Source organism: Tauraco erythrolophus, chromosome 16 (genome assembly GCF_009769465.1).
Source record: "Tauraco erythrolophus isolate bTauEry1 chromosome 16, bTauEry1.pri, whole genome shotgun sequence".
In the NCBI taxonomy this organism is placed as follows: domain Eukaryota; kingdom Metazoa; phylum Chordata; class Aves; order Musophagiformes; family Musophagidae; genus Tauraco; species Tauraco erythrolophus.
Window position 1 is genome coordinate 9,320,442 of NC_141480.1, and position 20,172 is coordinate 9,340,613.

Below are 20,172 nucleotides of genomic sequence, written 5' to 3' on the forward strand. Positions count from 1 at the left end.
GAAACTCTCTCCCTGAATATTTTCAATAAGATAAATTGAAAACCAAACCCAAAAACCCCAAACAAGCCCCTCAATCAACTAAATGCTCAAATTGTTAGGAAACAAAAAACCTCAACTGTTAAGGGTTCAATACCAACCTTAACTCTGGTCTCACATTCCTATAAATTTTACAGTATAGTGTAGAAACTGCCAAGCACATCTCATGCCCTCCTTGCTATATAGATGAACTCCAACAGCTCTTCTTCACATGCTCCCTCTTCCTGCCCATACTCAGTATAAAAGTTTTCTAACAACCCTCTTGTTACAGTGGGTGGAAAGAAAGCCCAAAATATATGTTTTTCTTAGCTGAAAATGACTAACTTAGGTTAAAATACAGTATCTTGAGTTAGCAGATGGAGATCCATTCTGGAATTTCCAGTGGGTCTGTCTTAAGCAGCAAACCTGAGCTGCCTTGTCTTCATTGCTATTTTAACCTCTGCTAGCAAGCCTGGGCCAACCCACCCACATTTAGAGGCAAACTTTATTTGCAATATAAACAATACCCATGTCACGATGGATAAAGGGCAGATCTGTGGGATTTCATATGAGAAAAGACAACGGCTTTTGCCAGTCACTGGTTCCTGACAACCACCTGTCTTCTATTAGCGTCCTAAATGAGGAGGTGGGATATGTCTTGAGGGGGGTCTAATGACCAACCAGAGAAAAGGAGCGGAAGGGAAGGTGGAGCCTGGTTACGTGTGCTCTCCGCTCAGCAGGGAGGCCCCTGTGTGCTAGAGAGAGACTCCACTTTCATCTACATGAAGAGATACCAGAAGTAAAGGTCCCTTTTAGGAGGGATAAGGGGTCTCCTAGAGAGAGCATTTAAGCAACAGACTGGGAGGGAGAGGATGTCAGATCACGGAGGGGGTCGATGCAATGACTTGCTTCTCAAACACAGAGTGAACAATCTTGTGCTTCATTTAAATGCAAGTGATGAGTTGTAAGAGTGGTGAAAATGGCAAATAAATTCTAGGAAATTGCACATAAAGAGGAATCGTTGTTATTAAATCATTTAGGATGGATGTGTTTCAAATCTAGCTCACAGTTGAAACTGTTTTACAGCTATAGCTGTGGAGTTTTAACAAACCTGCAGAATCGCAACGTTATCTGCCAGGGATTTATTTTAAGGATTGTAGAGTATGTGAATGAACCTCGATAGACTCAACATGTTGTTGTCATCTGAACTCTTCAGTAATTTCCGCTGCAGTTATGTGTGCAAGAACCGACAACACGTGTGTATTTGTCTGCACATGTGCAAACACATGAGACAGGGAAATTGCACACACGCGTGCAGGCGTATTCCCCCGCTCCACAGGCAGGCTTTCTACTGACTGCTCCTACAGGACAACGATATGATTTCTTAACACTAGCATCTTGGTATTTCTTTTCACTTCTCCCCAGAGATCTCTTGTTTCCTCTGATCTGCCTCCTGTCTGTATCAGAAAGGAAAGACTATACTGCCCAGCACACTCCTGGTACTTGATCTCAGTCCAAGCTTTGGGTGCTAATCCCACCACCTCTGTCCTGCCTGTCTCTCCTCTTGGTGCATGTGTTTGTGCATGTGTGTGTGTGTACGTACAGACATGCACATCTGCTCATGACAACCCTACACCGGCTGCTTTCCCTCACCTGCTCTGTACAAGAAGGGAACAGGACTCTGGCCCATAGCTGGCTCCATAACCCAGCCGCCAACATCAGCTCCCACTCTTTTTTCTCCAGAAACTATACATTGCATTTCTACTTCAAACACATCTTTACATCAGCTGTCAGTCTAGCAGTCCAAAGACCCTGGTTCCCAGGTGCTCCTGCTATCCTCACTATGGGAGGACGTTCTCCACTGGAATTTGGCTACTGAAGCACTGGAAGACACAGGAAAAACTTCAAAATCTGGCTTTTATCTTTGCCTTCTTCCAGCAGATAGCTGGAACATTTAAGAAAATTCATCTCAGGCATGAACACTGAGCACTTCTGAAAATACTGGTTCTAAACTAGTGGAGATCAAACTTCTCAAATAGCCTCAACATTTTTAGAAATGTCTGTTGACACAGACATGGCTGTGAACTCCTCAGCTCTGGAGGGCAGAACATGTGCTATTACTCAGTTGATGGCCTCAACAATTCTCCTTGACTGCAGGGATAAGTCACACAGCAGAATGCTCTTGTTGGTGCAAGGGAAGGACTGCATGCCCTTATGAACACAAACATTATAAACATTTCTGTTTCTTGAAAGATCTCTAATCTATCAGTAATGTTTCAATGGAAAAATAGCCACAAACCCTAGCAGCAATTATAGAAATGTGTTTTGTTTTATTTATTTAATGCATAAATACGAGATTTTTAATAACAGAAAGTGATGAAGCACTGGCAGGACAATGGGGAAAACAGAGGAAAGGATCTTGAAAGCTTTGAGCATTGCTTTCCTCTCTGCTGTTTCTCTCATACATTTGTCCTCTCTGCCCGTGGTTCCACTGTGGAAGCCATATGGCTTCCAACTCTCTTCTAAGTAGCCACTGAGAATTGTCGATAGTGGAATACTGCCAAAGCCCTTCCTGGTTTAATGACATGGGGAAGAGCGCTGTGCAGCGCTCACCCAGCACAGAGGCTTGCTGCATCCTTGATTATGATCCTGGAGCCAGCAAGCGATGCTGGGAATTGAACCATCAGTGCCTCAAATACAGAAGTCGACATGTGCCAACCCCTGCTGCATTCAGCCTCTGTGTGTGGCATATTAATAAGTCTTGAACTTGAGGTCCAACCTTCAAGCTTGCACAGAAGGAACTACCCAAAGATGTAAAAAACAAAAGGTCTTATTTCCTCTAACCTTGCATAGAGATACTAGTTTCTTCACTGAGTTTGGTCAGTCCTTAAGCAGTAACCTTTTTTTTAGGCCATCACATCATACCTCTGCATACATAACCACAATTTCTCTTGATGTAAAGATTTGGAAAACTATCTTGAAAAGATACTCAGAACACAGTAAGTCACGAGGGTATATGAGGGGACAGATGACCTATGTACTGACCCTCACTCTCATACCCTATCCATAAATACCTGCTAAATACTGGAGTCAGGATAGGGAGCTAGATAGAGCTTTCTTCCGCCTGTTTTTATCTCCCATGACACTAGATTGCAGGAACATGTGGTTATCAGTGTGGTAACAGTCTCGATTGAAATGGGAAAGAGGAGGGTGCTCAGCCTGATGGCTGCATTCCCATACCAGCACAAAAGAGCATTGCTGAGGACCCCCTCGGTGCCATAGATGTCACAGATGGAGCTCAAAACCTGTGGAAGGTGGTAATGCACCACAATCCCCAGCTCTATAACCCAATTTGGAATTGCTCAGTCTTCTTTTGCTTGAATTTCCTTGTTTAGAGGAAAGCCATGGCCATCTAAGAGTCAGCTGGAACACTGGGTTCAGGGAAATTTTGCAGCATTTCTTTCGGCCTTGTAAATGCCTGGTGCATAATGGAGGCTGGTCTCTTACTTTCTAAGAAGCAATTTTTCTCCATGTGCATATTTGGCAGCAGAGGCACGACACAGATGTAAAGGCCCCTACAGAAGGATGCTCTCTTTCTTTGGAAAGGGTTGCACCTCTGCAGGGAAATCTGACAAGCATGAAAGCTGTGTCCTGCTGCAAATCTGCCCAAAAGTCAGAGAAAGGGACAGCTTGTAGAGGGTGAACAGAGCCAATGTAAAATGTAACTCTCCAGGACAGCATGTTTCTCTGGTGGTAAGAGGGAAGGACAACACATCATTGACCCCGAAACCACAGTCTACAGTCTTCCTAAATAAAGATAAAAGACTTAAGCCTGTAAAAAAAATCATATACTGAGTTCCATTTCTGTCAAGAAATAAAATAAGTTACAGTGTTCATGAATTCTTCTCTCCTTTGAAACACTTTAGAAATTTAACTTATCAAAGTCCACAACAATCCCTGATGAAAGCGTACTTATAGCTCAGGAAGCTACAGAAGACAGGTCACAAGATTTACCCAGTCACAAAGCCTTTACTGGACATGCATTATTTGAGGGATCTGGCCTGAGGCATCAAAGCCCAATTTGGGCTATGGCTCAGATTTGCAAATTCCCATATTCCTTTCCATAAATCAAAGGTGGTGTTCTTCAAATACACCCACTTAGCCTATTTGACTGCCTAACTCACTAATGACCATAATGCTAGACCAGATACAACACATGGTGGCAGCTGGTCACATACAGTGACTGCAGCTCATGCCCGCTTGTGCTCAGTGTTCCTGTGGCAAAGAGGAACGCTTTTTCAAAAATTCCACCTCTTTCTCCAGTATATCACAAAACTCACTGCAAATTCTCACCAGAGAAAGTACAGTATGGCAAAGTAGCAAGAACAGATGTGAGTACAGACCCAGACAGTGCTTTCACAGTACAAGACAGAAAGTGCTAGAAGCCCATGTGAACTATTCCGTTTCTTCCTCAGCTTTTACTTGACAGATATCAACAAAAAAATTCCCACTACTTTCAATGAGAATTAACATCAAATCACTTCACTACGCATTGCTCTAATTATTTCAGCAATCCTGAAATAAAGCAATATATAATAATTATTATCTTAAACAAATACATGGTGCAGCAGCAGTGGACACACATTCCCTGAAGATCCAAATAACTTGATTTTATCAATAGCAAAGTTCTCAAAATTATAATGGCAAGTACTACCATGATACCAAAATCAAGAAGCATCATTCTTCTACAAATAAGCTGCTCAGGTTCAAAAATACCAAACAAAAACATGACTTGCTTTTAAGAAAGGCAAGAGCTGTTCGAGTTAGCTGTGACTCAGAAAGTCACAGAAGTCTCAAAAGCCTACAATGAAAGTTGCTGATGGGGCTTCAATGGTTGTATCTCATATGTTTCAGCTTATCTGAGTACCAAATCAGGACCCTTATGTTCACAGACTCTTGCACTTTCAGACAAAAACATGCAGTAACCAGCTTTGCCATATTTAATAAAACAATAAACTTTGTGCTGACCTTTGGCAAGCGTTCAGGGTCACCAGGGTGCCGGGGGATAACCTTCTGTAACCTTTGGAAACCATAGTCAATGGTGGGTTCATTCAGAGCTGAAACAACAACAAACAACATCGTGATGTGACAAACGCGTAGCAAGTCCAAGGAAGGATCACAGCAAAATCCCCTTTTACCGAAATCAGCACTGCTTATGAAGCCTTGGTTCAAACACTGTTCAAGGTTGGTTCTGAGGCTTTGATTCAAACAGCAATATAAACTTTCCCACTGGAGTTCCTAAAACAAGGTTGCTGAGAAATGAGGAGATGTTGCATACACCTTCCAAATAGGAAGCACTTTTTATCTCTGAAAGCTGTGATGAAATTAATTTGATCAATTATTTGCACCCCATGTTTCATGTTGGGTTTTTTACCTGCTTTCATATTATGAGGAAGGTCCTTTGTGATTAGAAGACAAAAGAAGTAACTATTAGGGAGTCTCTCCTGTTTCAGATTCTATTATACATTTAACATGCTCCCTGTGCAATGATCACACACAATTTTGTTGTGAAATACAGGCATTCATCTTGGTAGAGGCTTTATTTTTCACTCATTGACATTGACTTCAGCAGTGCGGCTCAGGCTCCAATCAGCACTAAACTGATCTAAAAGATTTAATAAATTAAAAAAAAAAAATTATCTATGGTTTTAGTTCATCTTTCCCAGTCCTTGTCCAATAAAACAGGGGGAAGAAATGGTGGAAGTGGACCACTTTATTCTTCATGAAATTGCTGGTCTGCCTGTATTAATCGAAGCTCTGATTGTGGCAAGCCTTTAAGCACATGCTTATCTGTAAGCACATACTTAAACCCATTTGCTTTCAGCAAAGCAAATTTGAGCATATTATGTTTTTTATATGATTGCCTATAATTACAGGGGACTGCATTGAATGACCTTCTAGCTATATTTCCAGTCATATGATCACTTTAAAACTCAGACGTTAGTGAGACTTCAACATGTGCTTAGAATATCCTAAGTGCTTTGCTGAACTGGAACAACAGTCAAGCATTTTCAAGCATCTCTAAACAACAACGCATCTTGATTCTCCCATGCAATTGAGATGATGGAATTTTCCATGGCGATTTGTTTGCAATTTTTTTGAGTTAAATGAAAAAAAAAAAATTCCAATATGGATTTTTATATTTTCAGCCTTTTTTTTTTTTGTGGGAAGGAAATTTTTTTTTTTCCATTTTTGAGTCACTGCAAAGTTTTTCTTATTTTGTCTTAACTTACTAATAGCAAAAAAAAATTATTTCTTGAACAAGGTCTGCCTACTGAATTATGAATAGATATTGCACCTTTATGATAGTTTTATTATGAACTTTATTATGTGGCTAGAATGATGCCATCTGATTCTTGCAAAGAGATTTAACATCAAACTGTATCTCCCAGTCTCACTTGTGTGTGCACTCAAGTGGCTCAATGATGCCTGTCCCACAGCAAGTTACACAACTCCATCAGTCTGATCAACATGGCACAATTTGTCCATACCTCCACCTTCTAAGTGAAGAGAATACTTCTTCATACTCCTAATGTTAAAGATTTTTAGCCAGATCACATTATTATCATGAAAGTAATATCTAATCTCTGGCTTGTTTTTAATTAATTGGTGTTCCATAAACAATCCCACATAACAGTCTAGTTTTTAAAGAAACTGTTTCTTTTAAATTATTATTTTCAAACCATATTTCTACAGCAGATGGTCCTACTGGCAACCAAAGGGTCAGATTTTTATGTCCTCCTGGACTTTCAGTACATCCCAACTTCGTCAGTAGGCCCAGCGACACTGATGCAAATCGAGGCAGAAGGAAGGTGGTGTAGGGGAATCCACATCTACCCAACAGCAGTGAAACAGAAACGTGTGGCTGATGGGGACTGGCTGAAGGGGCACCCGGTCCTGCAGAATCTCAACATTTCTCTAATATCAAAATGGAATATTCCGAGCATATCCTGAAATTACTGTTACAGTATTATGGTAATACCAGACTAGAAAGCTTTCAGGATTTTACTTTCTGGGCTACTGTCAGAAGTTTTTTATTGCCCCAGAGATCATGGCATTCCTCTAGTCTCCTCATTTTTTTTTCATGCAGTTCTCTTTATCATGAATATCTGAATTTGATCTTTTATTTATATTCATATGATTGTATCGAAGGGATGAGAATAAGGCTTTTCCCCTGCTTGTGCCCTTTTTTGGGTTTTGGATGATTGGACCTTTTTTCCATGTGTTTCCTTTCACATCCTGGCCACACGCTGTCCACTCTGTTGTGTGAACAGAAAATATCACAGTCCTTAGGTTTGCAAACTCCTGGTTTCGTTACCTTTGAATTTCCTTCCATGGCTTCTTATCATGGACTTGTTTAGTTTAGACCTTCTTCAAATTTTACAATAAATTAATTTACTGATATTTATATTTATCATGAAAAATAGCTGTTCCCTTAAAAGATTAAAAAAAACCCCTACAGTTCTAATTTACATTTCTTTTGCAAATATGTTAGATTTTAGTGTGGTTCTGTCAAATATGTTTCTTGTCTAATTCAGTCTAGTTTATGGCCATTTTCCCTTTACATCCTTTGGGAAAGTAGTTACTAAATTCTGCAATATAATAAATGGAGGCCAGTTCTGAAATCCCCCCCAGAGACAGCAGTCATTTTCTCAAATCTTCCTGCACATCCAACACATTTGAAATCCACAGAGTATTTCCTGTGAGTATTTTCTGAACTAAATGACCAAAAAAAAATGTTAATTTTATGGTCCAATCTCACAAGGCATCAAGCATCCTCTGAGAGATACTGAAAACTTTCTGCCTCAAATAGCTTCAGCTTTACTTTAGCGGGGAGCAGAGGCTGCACACAGCAATTTGCAGGATTGGGTCCTAAACTGCAGTTGTCAAATATCACTCATTAGTCTATAACCGTTCAACCCTTTCAATCTTAGATAAAATGACAAAAAGAAATCTCTAGTTGCCTGAACATCTAACCACAGATTGGACGATATCAGCCCTCTATTCCACAGCTCATTTATAATCCAAGTCAAATGCAATTAGTCACATCTCAAAGAAGGAGCCCTGTTTAAATATTTAACTCCACCTTCAGCGTTTAGGTCACACCAGTTCCTGTGTCAGTAGCTGGAAAAACTCCAAAGAAAGGTGATGTTCTGATCTCCAGACATTGCAGAAAAGCCGATGCTCAGGCCACTCTTCGTGGCAGCTAAGGTACAAGGTTAGAGACCAGCTTCATGCAAGGTTTCGCCCGTCCCCAGCACATGTGAGCCTGGTCTCTGCCTTTGAAGTCCATTCACAATAATACGTTTCCCAGTGCTCTAATTTGAAGAATCTTTTTTTTTTTATCCCCATGCTTGGAAGAAAAGAATCAATAAGGAATACAAACTCTCTATTTGTGTTCCTGACATCCATCCATTAAAAACAAGCTAATACATACTGTACTTAAAATGCATTCCCATTACCCTAAATTTTAAAAGTACTATTGAAAGTACTACTAACTTTAAGAAACTGTATTAAATTCAAATAGGTCCCAAGGCTAATGGAAGCAATTTGTATACCAACCCAAACTGACTGGCCCACTTTTCAAAATACAGGTATGATAATCTTGTGGTTTTAAAAGGACATTTAAATTGAAAGACTGTGAATTTAGTACATAATTATACCAATAGAACCCTTTAACTTGTCAACTCGTAAATCTAAAAGGCTATCAATCATTTCTAAAGAGGAAATAAACCTTAAAATTCTTTGATTGACAGTGCTTACTTTTTATGTGAAAAAAAAAAGGAGTAAAGTGGCCAGAAATCCATTTACAAAAGTACATTGTTTTACATAGGTGAGTAAAAAGCCAATAATTACACCTCCAAAAGACATATAAATCAAAGTAAGTACTTTTCCCTCACTTACATATTTTAAGTTGCAGTAAACTTCAGGTAACTTTTTATTAAAATACTTTTCCAAATGCAAAGCTTATTGAAGCCATTAATAGAGTAGCATTTTCATTTAAGCTAATATAATCATTTTTGCAAATACAAGATTTAAGCCATTTTTCTCCTTCCAAACAATAAACTTTCAGCCTGTCTCTTGTGTGAATTAACTAAAATTACACCCAGGTGTACAAAATCTGTCTATCTATCCTAGTGTATGAGTTAAGGCACAATATTTATTATTCTTACCATTTTATGAATTACTTCTTAAACCCTTGAGGAAGAACTTTCTTTCAAATTAGACTCTAACAGAATAAGCCATGAAGCTCTATGCAGCAAGTCTAAAGCCGTAACTCATAAAATCTAAGGCTTTTAATCAAGAAAATGCACAATGGCTATGGAAATAAGGATGTGTACATTATTTTCATCTTTTCAAAGTCCAACTTATTTTTCAACAGAAATGTTGCTTATGCCCCTGAGAAAAATGTTTCCACCATAACTATAATTTCAAATTCTGCACAAATAATTTTAATAACTACATGTAGATAATTCACCACCTTTAAAAGTCTCCTTTTCTTTTTTTTTTTTTTTTTTTTTAACTAGTCAGTGGAGGGCTTTTTTTAATATTTCACATAATGAATTCCTACTGTGTCAATAAAGCTTTGGTCGTTAATTGAATGACTGTCTGAAGTATCGGAGAGAGGAATTTGTTTCTCTGGCCACGCTGCCAACTTACAGCGGAATGATCGACACTTAATATCAGCAATTAAAAGGACCTGTTCAAATGTCATATGGAACTCGTAGCTTGGGGTAGTGTAGGAGAACTCTTCACCAAGGAAAACTCATTCAGCAAATGCAGAGAGTAATTGAATTAGACACATTCTAACATTATTATTCAAAGAAAAATAAACACACACTACATAGAAGCATTATGGAAATATTTCAGAACGTAAAACATATCCAGCTAATTTGTTTCCCATGCATTCATGGTTTCATTTATTCCTTTTATTTTTCCTTGTTTCTTTTTCATTCTGTTTCACTCAAAACCAATGAGAAAGCAGCGCTTAGACCTATGAACTTCCCATATGCTTTTCCAGTGGAAAAGGCTGCAAGGAGAGGGAAGGGACTCTAAGGGCTCAAATTACAAGAACAAAAAAAGGCTGAAAGCTGCAAAGAAATTGCCCTCAGGTCCATGGGTCAGACCGTCCCTATCCCAGATGAGAAATCGGGTCTTGATGTTTCAAGTGAAACACCTAGGGAAAGGCCTGCACATGAGAATTAAATGTCCCACGGTGCTCACTCCTGTGGTGTACCGGAGATTTGCTGGTTTTCCTGGAAGGCAGAGGCATTACAGGGTAGAGTTTGAAGAAAGTAAGAATGACCTGCAGAAGCACAGAGCTACAATGGCTTCAGATTATGTTCAGGAGGTTGTGGCTACAACAGTGGAATGGAAGAAGATTTCTACCTTTGTCTCTTCACGAATTCATTTTTTTTTAAATTTGGGTCTACAACAAAATTATACACCTAGTGACAAGTCCTGAACTACAATGTCAAACAGACGGGGCTTTGGGGTCTACAATGTAGTTGTTTGGACTTTTTTCCTGTCTGATGAGAGAAACTTCCCTAAAACATAAACAGAAGTCGACTCTGTGGCCAAGACACACAAAGTCACCCATCTCAACACCTCACAGCCACAAAAGAGTATGAACAAATCCATGCAAACATGCTGCCACAGCAATGAAGGCCAGGCCAGGAACACATTTAACATGTCTCTCTGTGTCCAGATTAAACCAGGTCAGAACATTTGAAGGCACAGAGAATGAATGTTTTAGATAAAATCAAGAGCAGCAAGGAAGGCTCTTCAACAGGAGCCTTACAATCTTAGCATCTTCAGGGCATTTTATAGCTAAGGAAATCTTTTCTCCTGGACATTTGGGCTCTTCCTCCATCAACTCAGATGCCAACCTCAAAAATTAGATCTCTCCATTTTTAATCTGTACTTCCATCTCTATTTCCATACTGCTGAGAAAAAGCAGTATGGGGTGCAAGTGGCAAAAACTGAAAGCTGTCACATGAAAGACTGAGACTTCCAGCTCCCTCCTCTTACCATGCACAAACTCTATGAGGAGATGAAAAGCAGAAGAACCTGCCTCTCGTGGTGGCAAGATGCTGCCACGGAGGTGATCCAGGGTATTTGCCTTTGCTAACAGCCTGTAGCTTCTGTCTCCAAGCTCTGGGTGATTTCTGTTAGAAGCCCCTGACTTTTACAAAGCAAAACCTTGACTCTGGGAGATGGGAGAGGACAGGGCAGACCATATTAATATCAAACTCCAGGTGCCAAAACGCCTTGCTAAGGCCATGCAGTACAGCAGTACTAACAACGGAGGATACTACAAAGCAACATCTTGACATGGCATGCTGTAAGCAAACCCTACCCAACAACTCTTATGCATAGTGGCCTCTTTATGTCTGCTCTACAAAGACAGCAAAAAAACCCACTTCAAAACCCCATCATCAAATGAAAAAAAGTCTGTTTTGCAAATCTCCCTGCAAAGCCTATTCCTTTACTAATTAAAGACCGTTAAATGAAAACATGCAAGCATTTGAGCTATTTGTTGTTGTTGTTGTTGTGAACTTGGCTTGCTTTTTATAAAGTTTCCCTTCCCCTGACTTTCCCTGGAGTGTTTATTCCCACAAGCGATGGAAAACGGAAGCGGGTGGGGCAGCCAGAGCCTGCACAAAGGTTTGCGCTAGAAAGGCCCTTCCAGTGCCAACTCAGAATTTCCTTGCTTTTCTGGTCTCAGTACTCCCTCGCTTAAACATACTCTTGTACATTGAATTTCCATTTTTAAAATCAGACTGTGACATGATGTCATTTTTTAAATTAGAAATAGAAAGAGATAGAGATATCCGAAATGTAATTCCTATGTTTTGCTGCTGTGTAATGCCCAGACGCCACGTGCATGTGCCAAGCAATAAGAAAAATGCAGAGCTGAGTCAAATGATAAATCTAACACCTAGGTCTCTTGAGTTTCCCTAGTGACTGCTCTTTACTTGAGCTAAAGATGCAATAGGCCAGCGTTTGAGGCAGCTCCACTGTGTTCATCAGTGTTATTACAAACATGATCGACAGCGTGATATTTTCTTCCTGATAACAATTTTTCTCCAGCAACTAAGAACCAGAGGAGTTATTCCCTTCCCACCTAGCCCAGTCTCTGCAGCCAGTGGGGGTGCTGAAGATGCAAGGAATGCATGTCTTGAGCCCAAATTTTTTTATGAAAGTTAAGGAATGAAATTACTAGGTCTTTCTAGCAAGAATCGTGTGTTGGTTTCTCAAAATACATTAACTCTGAATGTTCACTCTCAGCAACCTGCAATCTGGCTTGAAAATAAAAGACAAACAATTTGTGAGCTTTGCAGTTTCTTCTTCCTCTGACTGCGCTGACCTCTTGTCTAATGGGGAAGATTTGGCCTTAAGGGAGTCTGAAACAGAGTCCAGTTTCAGGCACTGGAATTTAAACATACCAATTTTGGAACAGGCTGGTAGAATTCACTGAGGATGTGTATACAGAGGGCCAGAAGGAAATTAATGCATGTTGGTTACTTCATCTAGTCATCTAGGTTAATTGATGCATCTTTGGCAGTCATTATAAAAAGGGAAAGAACAGCATTTACATGTGAATATTTTCCTATTTGTCAGACACGTTTTGGTAATGCACATGAGCATGCAGCAAAAAATTTACTGAAAATGGCTAGCTCTCAGTGGATTACCCCTTCATTTAAATAAATAAATACATGTGTACACATACACACAAGCACAAAAATGCATACAAGCCAAGATTTAAAATAATGGGTGCCTAAGGTTAGCTGTAAGATCTATATTTAGGTCTACTTAAAAACATTTAAAAACTAAAGACACTGCATTTATTTTTGAAGTGTTGGCTCAGAAACAGATGCAGAGATGTGCCATACAGAGTGCAAGAAATGCTAAAATGTCACTTCATGTAACCTTTTCTTTCATTTTTTACTATGCATATTTTCAACCTTTTTCCTTCGCATGGACTCCTCAAATTCTACAATGCAGGTGCAGAGACCTTTAAAATTTTCATAGAGATAATTTTGTATAACGTATAGGAAGTTGTTTCTTTTTGTCACCCTTTACAAACTCCTTTGGGTTTTTTTTTTCAGTGGGACAGCATTGAAAACCATTGTTGTAACAAAATAAAGAAAAATAGATATTTTCTTTTGAATAAACCCTCTCTCTCATTCACTTTTAACCCTGCTATTTCTCAACTTCTTTTCCAATTATTAAAACAAAAAATTATTACCAGGGGATGCATAAATGAAAAACTCATTGTCCTGCCTGAATGCCAAAGCCATTCCTATCAGAAAGCATCTTAGTCTAAATTTGGCTGTTTCTCAAAATCGTAGACTTCTGATGCATAAGTGCACTATGGTCAAAGCAAAAAGAATCTTCAAGAGAGAAAACTGGAAAAACACCAGCTATCACATCCCAAATCTCTGCAAATGAGATTCACAGAGAAATGCAAGTAGAGCTGAATCATAAAAATGAGATGAATTGTGCCTAGCTGTAACGAACATTATAGGTGTGATGTTCTTGGATGGGACTGACCTCCTGTGAGGTTTAATTTAGGTCTTTAATCCCTCTCCATAACTAAGCTTAAATCCCTTGAGAAAACAATTGTTTCCAAACGTCTTTATTTCTAAAGACAGGCTTTGATTTATCTACATGAAATTGCGATAAGGCTACTCACTTGAAAGCAAAAGGACCATTTTGGCTATAGCCTCGGTGATGCAGCAAATTGTTTAAAATTAAACCAGTTGGATTTGTTGTTTGCTAGTTTGTAACATTTAAATAGAAATGTACAATTTGAGAGCTCTCAGTAGTCTCTGATTTTAGCAGCAGTTATATCATCTGCTTCTATAATTGTTCAGGGTTGGGTTTTTTTGCAAAAATTTTGACAATAACTGTTATCAAGGGTAAAAAAAAAAAAAAAATCATGCCAGCCTGTCTGATAAACATGTTTCCCTGCCCTCACACCCCAGTGAGCACTGTGACACTATACTTTTATCATCTAGTGTGTGCTCAGAATGAGCTTAGAACAGCAATTGCCAGGAATAGGCAGGCGATAAACTGCATTGATTTAACACATCTTGTTTTCAATCATGCTCGGATTTTCTGAGCACGCATTTTTCCTGTACTCCAGCTTGTAGCTTTTATCTGACGAGCTGATCCCTTTTCACTGGAAAATGAAAAGGTCGCACAATAAGACACGGTTTACTGGAACTTGAGCATGCACCAGGGAAAGTATTTTAGATAAATACTGTCAGACATAGTGGAGCTGAATTTCAACAACACAATTGCTAAACAACAATACTTATTACTCTCTGGAACAAGCCTACAAGCAACTTATGGCTCACAGCAGGGGAGATCTCAGAGTTAGGCTCAATAGTTAAAGAAACCTTATTCAAGGCTGTTTAAAGACGCAGTATTGCTTTTGCCTTATATGCACCGACTAGCCATACCTCAGGACCAAACTGAATGTCTCCTCAGCTGCTTTCCTGGACGGCATTCCTTTTTTTTTCTTTTTTTCCTTTTTTTTTTTTCTGGTAGAAAGGTGATCGACTACATGCTTGATTTAATTTAATCAAATGGGGTACTGGGTGGTGGTAGAAAGAAAATTATCCATATGTAAAAGTAATTTAACTGAAAATAATTAATTAATCAAGGTGAGTTGCTGAGGAGGTCAGTAAACAAGCAAGGAGTAATATGGCATGACCCATCTACCAGTGGCCAAGGTACAGTAGACTCCTAACAATGATTCTAATTTATTTTTCCCCTCCCTCTGAAGTGACTGCAATGACCCTGATCAATACAGTACTGGAAGCAAAATATCTTTATTTATTCGTACCAGAAGAGACAAAGAAAACTTCCAAGTTATTCTTTACTGCACTGATCATACTCAAGAAAAGATCTTACCAAGTAAACAGAAAACCTGACTTAATTTTCCTCCTCTGTCTAAGCGGACCAACACCCATTTCCTACTGAGGGTCTCAGCTGCCAATCTGCAGCCATGGAGGGGTGACTGGTTCACTCCAGCTGCAGCCTCCTCTCAGCACCTCCTTCCCATGCTTCGTGTGTATGCATGAGGTCCGTAAATGGAGCATGCATGAGGTCTCATGTCTTGTACTCAGTGCAGCACCTAAGCCTACCAAATCCACCTTGGTTTTTTGCCTGGCAGCAGTCTTGCAAAAACAAAGTCAAAAAGTGGCCTTCCCATTCACCTCACCCCTTCAGACTTTGGAAGAGACTCATCTTTGTCAGTGCTTCCAAGTCTGCTCCCCTCTTTCAGCAGCCTTTCTCAGGAGAGGGACCCTGTTTTTCATGGACCCCAAAGAGTTCCCAGACCTCCCCTCTCATTTACAGGTATTTTTGCACCACTGCTGAAAAGCCAGCCCAGCCCCTTCATGAGTAACTTGGACTGCAAGTGAGAACAGCTTGTCTAATAGAGGGATTCCTTCAACTCAGGCTAAGTGCTCCGGCAGCAGCAGGTTCAGCCCTGTGGTGTTGTTCTGAACATGTCATGCCCTGCTTGCTCATTTGTGTGAGCACTCTTATGGGGCAAAACTACCGCAAACAGGTGATGTCCACAGGTGAAAGCAGTCCTTCCTGCCTCTTCTCTCTCAGATATCATTTCATATTCATCACTTTTGCTTATGATTATATATAGTCTCTCAATCTCTGCAAACATAAGGTGGGGGAAAGAAACTCCAGCCCCTGAGCACTTTTGGAGAAAGTGGCTGTGCTTCTCTAGGTGACTGGTCACTAAAACACAGTCAGCTGCTGGCTCAGCTTAGCTAAAACAGTTAATGAGACACAGTGATACCACCTATTCCTTATGGAAGTTGCAATACAAAGGTAAGTCCCAAAACCAAAGTATCATCCTGACAAACATCCTCCCATTTGTCAGCAATGTCAGTGCAAAACTGATGTGAAATATTTAAGTTGTCCTTGCTTTTCCTGAACGTGCTTATAAGTCATCTAGGCCCAGCATAAACTCATTTTAAATTCACTTTGTCCAAGATCCCTAACCAGTATAAAGTAGAACCATTCTGTCAATTTTTCTGAAAGTATACTGATACTGGCTGGAAACTTTACTGGCTGGAGCTTAATTTATATTTTGCATATACACATCAGATAGCCAAGCCTCCACCTCTAGTCAGATACATCCATCTTTCTCGAATGTTCTGCTCACATTTCGAGTCTCACAGGAAAAATATGGCAAGTATTATTTAAATTACATTTGAATTATAATTTTAAATAGGCAAGTCACAAGCAAAGTGATGGAACTCAAGAAAAGTATAAAGTAAAATCCATCTTTTCATGCAATGCCGCTTTGCATTCAGCCCTGAGAGCCTGTCTGCAAGGGAACTCACACAAGCATCGATTTCTCCCTCTCACCTGGCAAGTTTTTTTGCTAGACGAGTAAGTTGAAAATCCGTGCTGCATTTTAGGGTTATCTCATGCAACACAGGCAGAATTCTGATATGTCTTCTTCATTAAGTGCTCATAATCCCAGAAATGAAAGTAACTCATTTCTTCCCAGGGTGCCTGTTAACTGAGAAACTCATCTTAATTGAATGCACAGATCAGTTAACCATCTTCAGATTCGCAAACCATTAGTGCCCCATTTGCACAGCAGCTCTGCTGGCAAGTCTCCTCCCACCACTGCGTTTAGGGGGGATCTGAGATTCAGCAAAGGAGGGGAGGTGCTGGAGGCAATGAGCAAGCACCGTCAAGGGCTTATGCTCATGACAAAATGAGTGTCTGGGGCCAAACAGGCCTTTGCTAAATTGTCGGCGCTAGATCACCTTGCAAGTCAATTACTGAGAAATCAACAAAAACTGCAGCTCTGCCCCCAAATACGAGTTAAGTAGCCTCCAAACATGCCTACAGAGAGATCACTAATCTGGAGACTCACAGGCATAAGAGAAGAGGAAGTAAAAATAATTGCCTATATTATCCCTTCACATCTTGCCTCTCTCCCACCATCACAATTTAGCATCCCGACTATTGAAGATGAGTATGGAAATTAAAATATCCCAGGTGCAGCCATTTGCCTCTAAAGCCGATGCTTCAAAAAGAAACTGTAAAAGGAGAGAAGCGAGGAACCAGACTGAAACTCAGTGTCCTGTTGTGAAACGCCTCCAATGTTTCATTTACAGGGAGAGTGAACCGACCTTCGGCTCTTTGGTGGTCACTGCTGAGTTTGGGATGCACACCAAAACATCTCTGCTGGTCAGTGGCACTCTGAGGCAGAAACCACATCCCTGCACTGATCTACATTTGTTTCCAACTGACTAATGCTGTTCTGAGATAGCTGAAACTTTCTTGCACTCAAATAGGGCTCACCAAAATTACCCATTTTCCTTTTAATAGGATTTTAAAAATAGTTATTGGATTAATTTTTCCTAAACCAGTACTATAATTTCCCTAATTCAAGGCAGAGGTAGAATAAACAGATTAAAGACTGCAAGATGATCAGAAAGTAGAGTAGATAAAGTTACCATGGAAAACCAGAAATGATCACACAGGTTAATAATCAAGCATTTGTGCCTGTTTATTTCCTAATTTTCTAGGTATCATTGGCAGTCTATAGGAAAATTCGGATCCCAGCTCTGAACTTATCAATAAAATACCTTCAGGGCAGAATGGTATTGCTCATAAAACAAACACCTTCCTTCCATCCAATTCAAAACAAAAAACAAACTCCACTAGAATAGATTACATTATTCTGTACAAATTTGTTTCTAGTGGATTTCATAAGAACTGCTGTCATTATAAAAAATTGCCACCAAAATATATGTGTACTATATTAATATGCCTCAAAGTTCAATACCGACACAAACAGTATCATCAGGTGATAAAATCAAAGATGCTGCGGGTGTGTCATGTAAAAAGACTATTCAAATGTTAAAATCTAATTTAGCAATTTGCAAATTGCCAGTCTAAAAGGAGAACTTTAACATTCATCTTGTTGGAAGAGGCATACTTATCAGTAACTGATTTGTAGCTTTCCAGGCAGTAAGCAATATATATAAAAGTACTTCTGGGTCCATCAGCAATATGCAAGAATGCGCTTAAACAGACAAACCCACGAAGGCCCTGAGTGAGCAAAGCATTAAGCACCTGGCTGCCAGAGTTAATTAGTCTGTGCAGAGCAATGCTCTGATGCTGCTGCTCCTGCTCCAAACCAGCTCCATCACAACTGGCCTGGGGCATCTCTGCTTGCCGCTCTCCTGTGCTGTGTGTATGTAACTCAAGAGTGGAGGTTTTTTTCCTCCCTCACAACCCCTGTGCATGCCAAGCCCATCATCTTGGTATCTAACTGCTTGTTGTAAGGACATCTCAGCTCACCATGGAGGACACAAGGACAAGGATGGGAAGGAGCCGCTTCCTGCACCATCTCTCAGCATTGCATGCTTAAAAGAGGAGCTACTTATCTTTTGGCCCGTAATGCATTTAGCTACTGTGCAAACCAGGCACAAAGGCTGTCAGAAACTGGCTCCACGCAAGGAATAATTTGCAAAAACGTTCAATGTCTTGGGCTTCAGAGAAAATCGCTTTGGTTTTGCACTGAAAAGACCTTACTGGTTCCTGTTAGCCCTTGTACATTGCTGGGCTGGCAGTGCCTGCACTTGCGGAGCACGGGGCAGCCAGGGAGGTACGGACCACATCTTAGATATCTCTCAAGAAAGGAGATTCCCAACAGTGGAGTTTACTCACTTTGTTAGCATTGATTTTCACATCCTGTGTGACTGGATGATACATATTCAGTAGTAAAAAATAAATCTAAGTTGTAGCTCGTTGAGTAAAAAATGGACACTGACAAGGTACTGTGTCATATTAAACACAAACGTGCTTGCATAATTGATTGTCTCAAAAAATGCACTACTTTTTCATCTTTACTTAACAGAGACCTAACAATCTTCTCTTAAATGAAAGCACATAAAAATGTTACGTGTATGTATTGTGTGTGTGTATAAGCGGTTGTGTGGCTGAAAATGTGTTCTCTGCATCTCCTGGCAGATACCTCTGCATATGCTGTATATTTGTGCGTACAGAGGCTCAGAAAGGAGACAGACCTTCCTCTGGCCTGTAGCAAGTGGCAGATTACTGCTGGAGCAGATCCGTCCTAGCTCATCACACCCAAGGCTGGGATAGACACAGCAATGATGTTTAAATCTTAGACTTGCAAACTTTGCTTTCTCCAAATATCAAAGGGAAATGTAACGACACTTTTTTTCTTCCCAACTTTGCTTGTTGCACGAAACAAAAGTGAATGAGCAAAAGAAGAGAGGCAAAACATTCCCACAGGATTCTCCTGCTCTACTCAAGACAACCCAGACCTGTCATTCCCCTTCATTCCCTTTCCTTCTGCAATCTGCCCACACCAGCAGCACGACAGACAGAGTGCCCTTCAAAAACTACTGTTACAATAGTTTATCATAAGTATAAAACAAAACATGTACTGAAACACATATAAAAGTAAACTAAATACTTGATCTTCTGGGCACATAGAACAAAACTAGAGAAAATACTTTTTTTTCAACATTCATATACTTAGAACTTAAATGATTGAAAAGGGAGAGATGGGACTAATCCAACTCTGTTTTAAAGCTTGTTATACTGTGAAATACCATATTACTCTACAGGCAGCATTCATCTTACTTCAGCTAATCGTGCATGATGGACACCGACTCACCGAAGCCTCGTGTAAGTATCAGATGGCAGAATTCAGTTTCAAGCACTCCTGAAAAAGCACTCAGGGTTGATTTTATTACATTTAACTGCTAAGCATGCAAATCATTATTTATTATTGGTTAGGCTCTTCAATCCCACTGGATTAAAGAACACATTACATGATTTGGTCAGAATTTTTTTAAGCATTAAAAGCTCTGTATTTCAATCAGATTATGACTGTAGGGCCCTAAGTTTAAGGGTATTTCCCCAGCAATGAAGACATATTTTCAACAGGAAGAGTGAAGTAACTCTTTGTTGGCTACCTATGCAGTGGTGTTTGCCTTAGTATCAGAGCTCTTTCCATGTTATTTGGCATCATACATTCCCTGTGATTTGTAGTAGTCCTGA

The 20,172-nt window shown here is 39.9% G+C and overlaps 1 protein-coding gene across 17 annotated transcripts in view; it reads right to left on the minus strand.

Annotated features, from left to right (window-relative positions):
• The window catches only part of EBF1 (EBF transcription factor 1), a 279,869-nt gene that overhangs the window by 25,114 nt on the left and 234,583 nt on the right, over positions 1-20,172 (minus strand). For all 17 annotated transcript variants that reach the window (XM_086621793.1, XM_086621785.1, XM_086621791.1 and 14 more), the window contains one exon: positions 5,044-5,132. In XM_086621793.1, the coding sequence (XP_086477919.1) occupies positions 5,044-5,132 (89 nt within the window). The remainder of the gene's footprint in view (positions 1-5,043; positions 5,133-20,172) is intronic.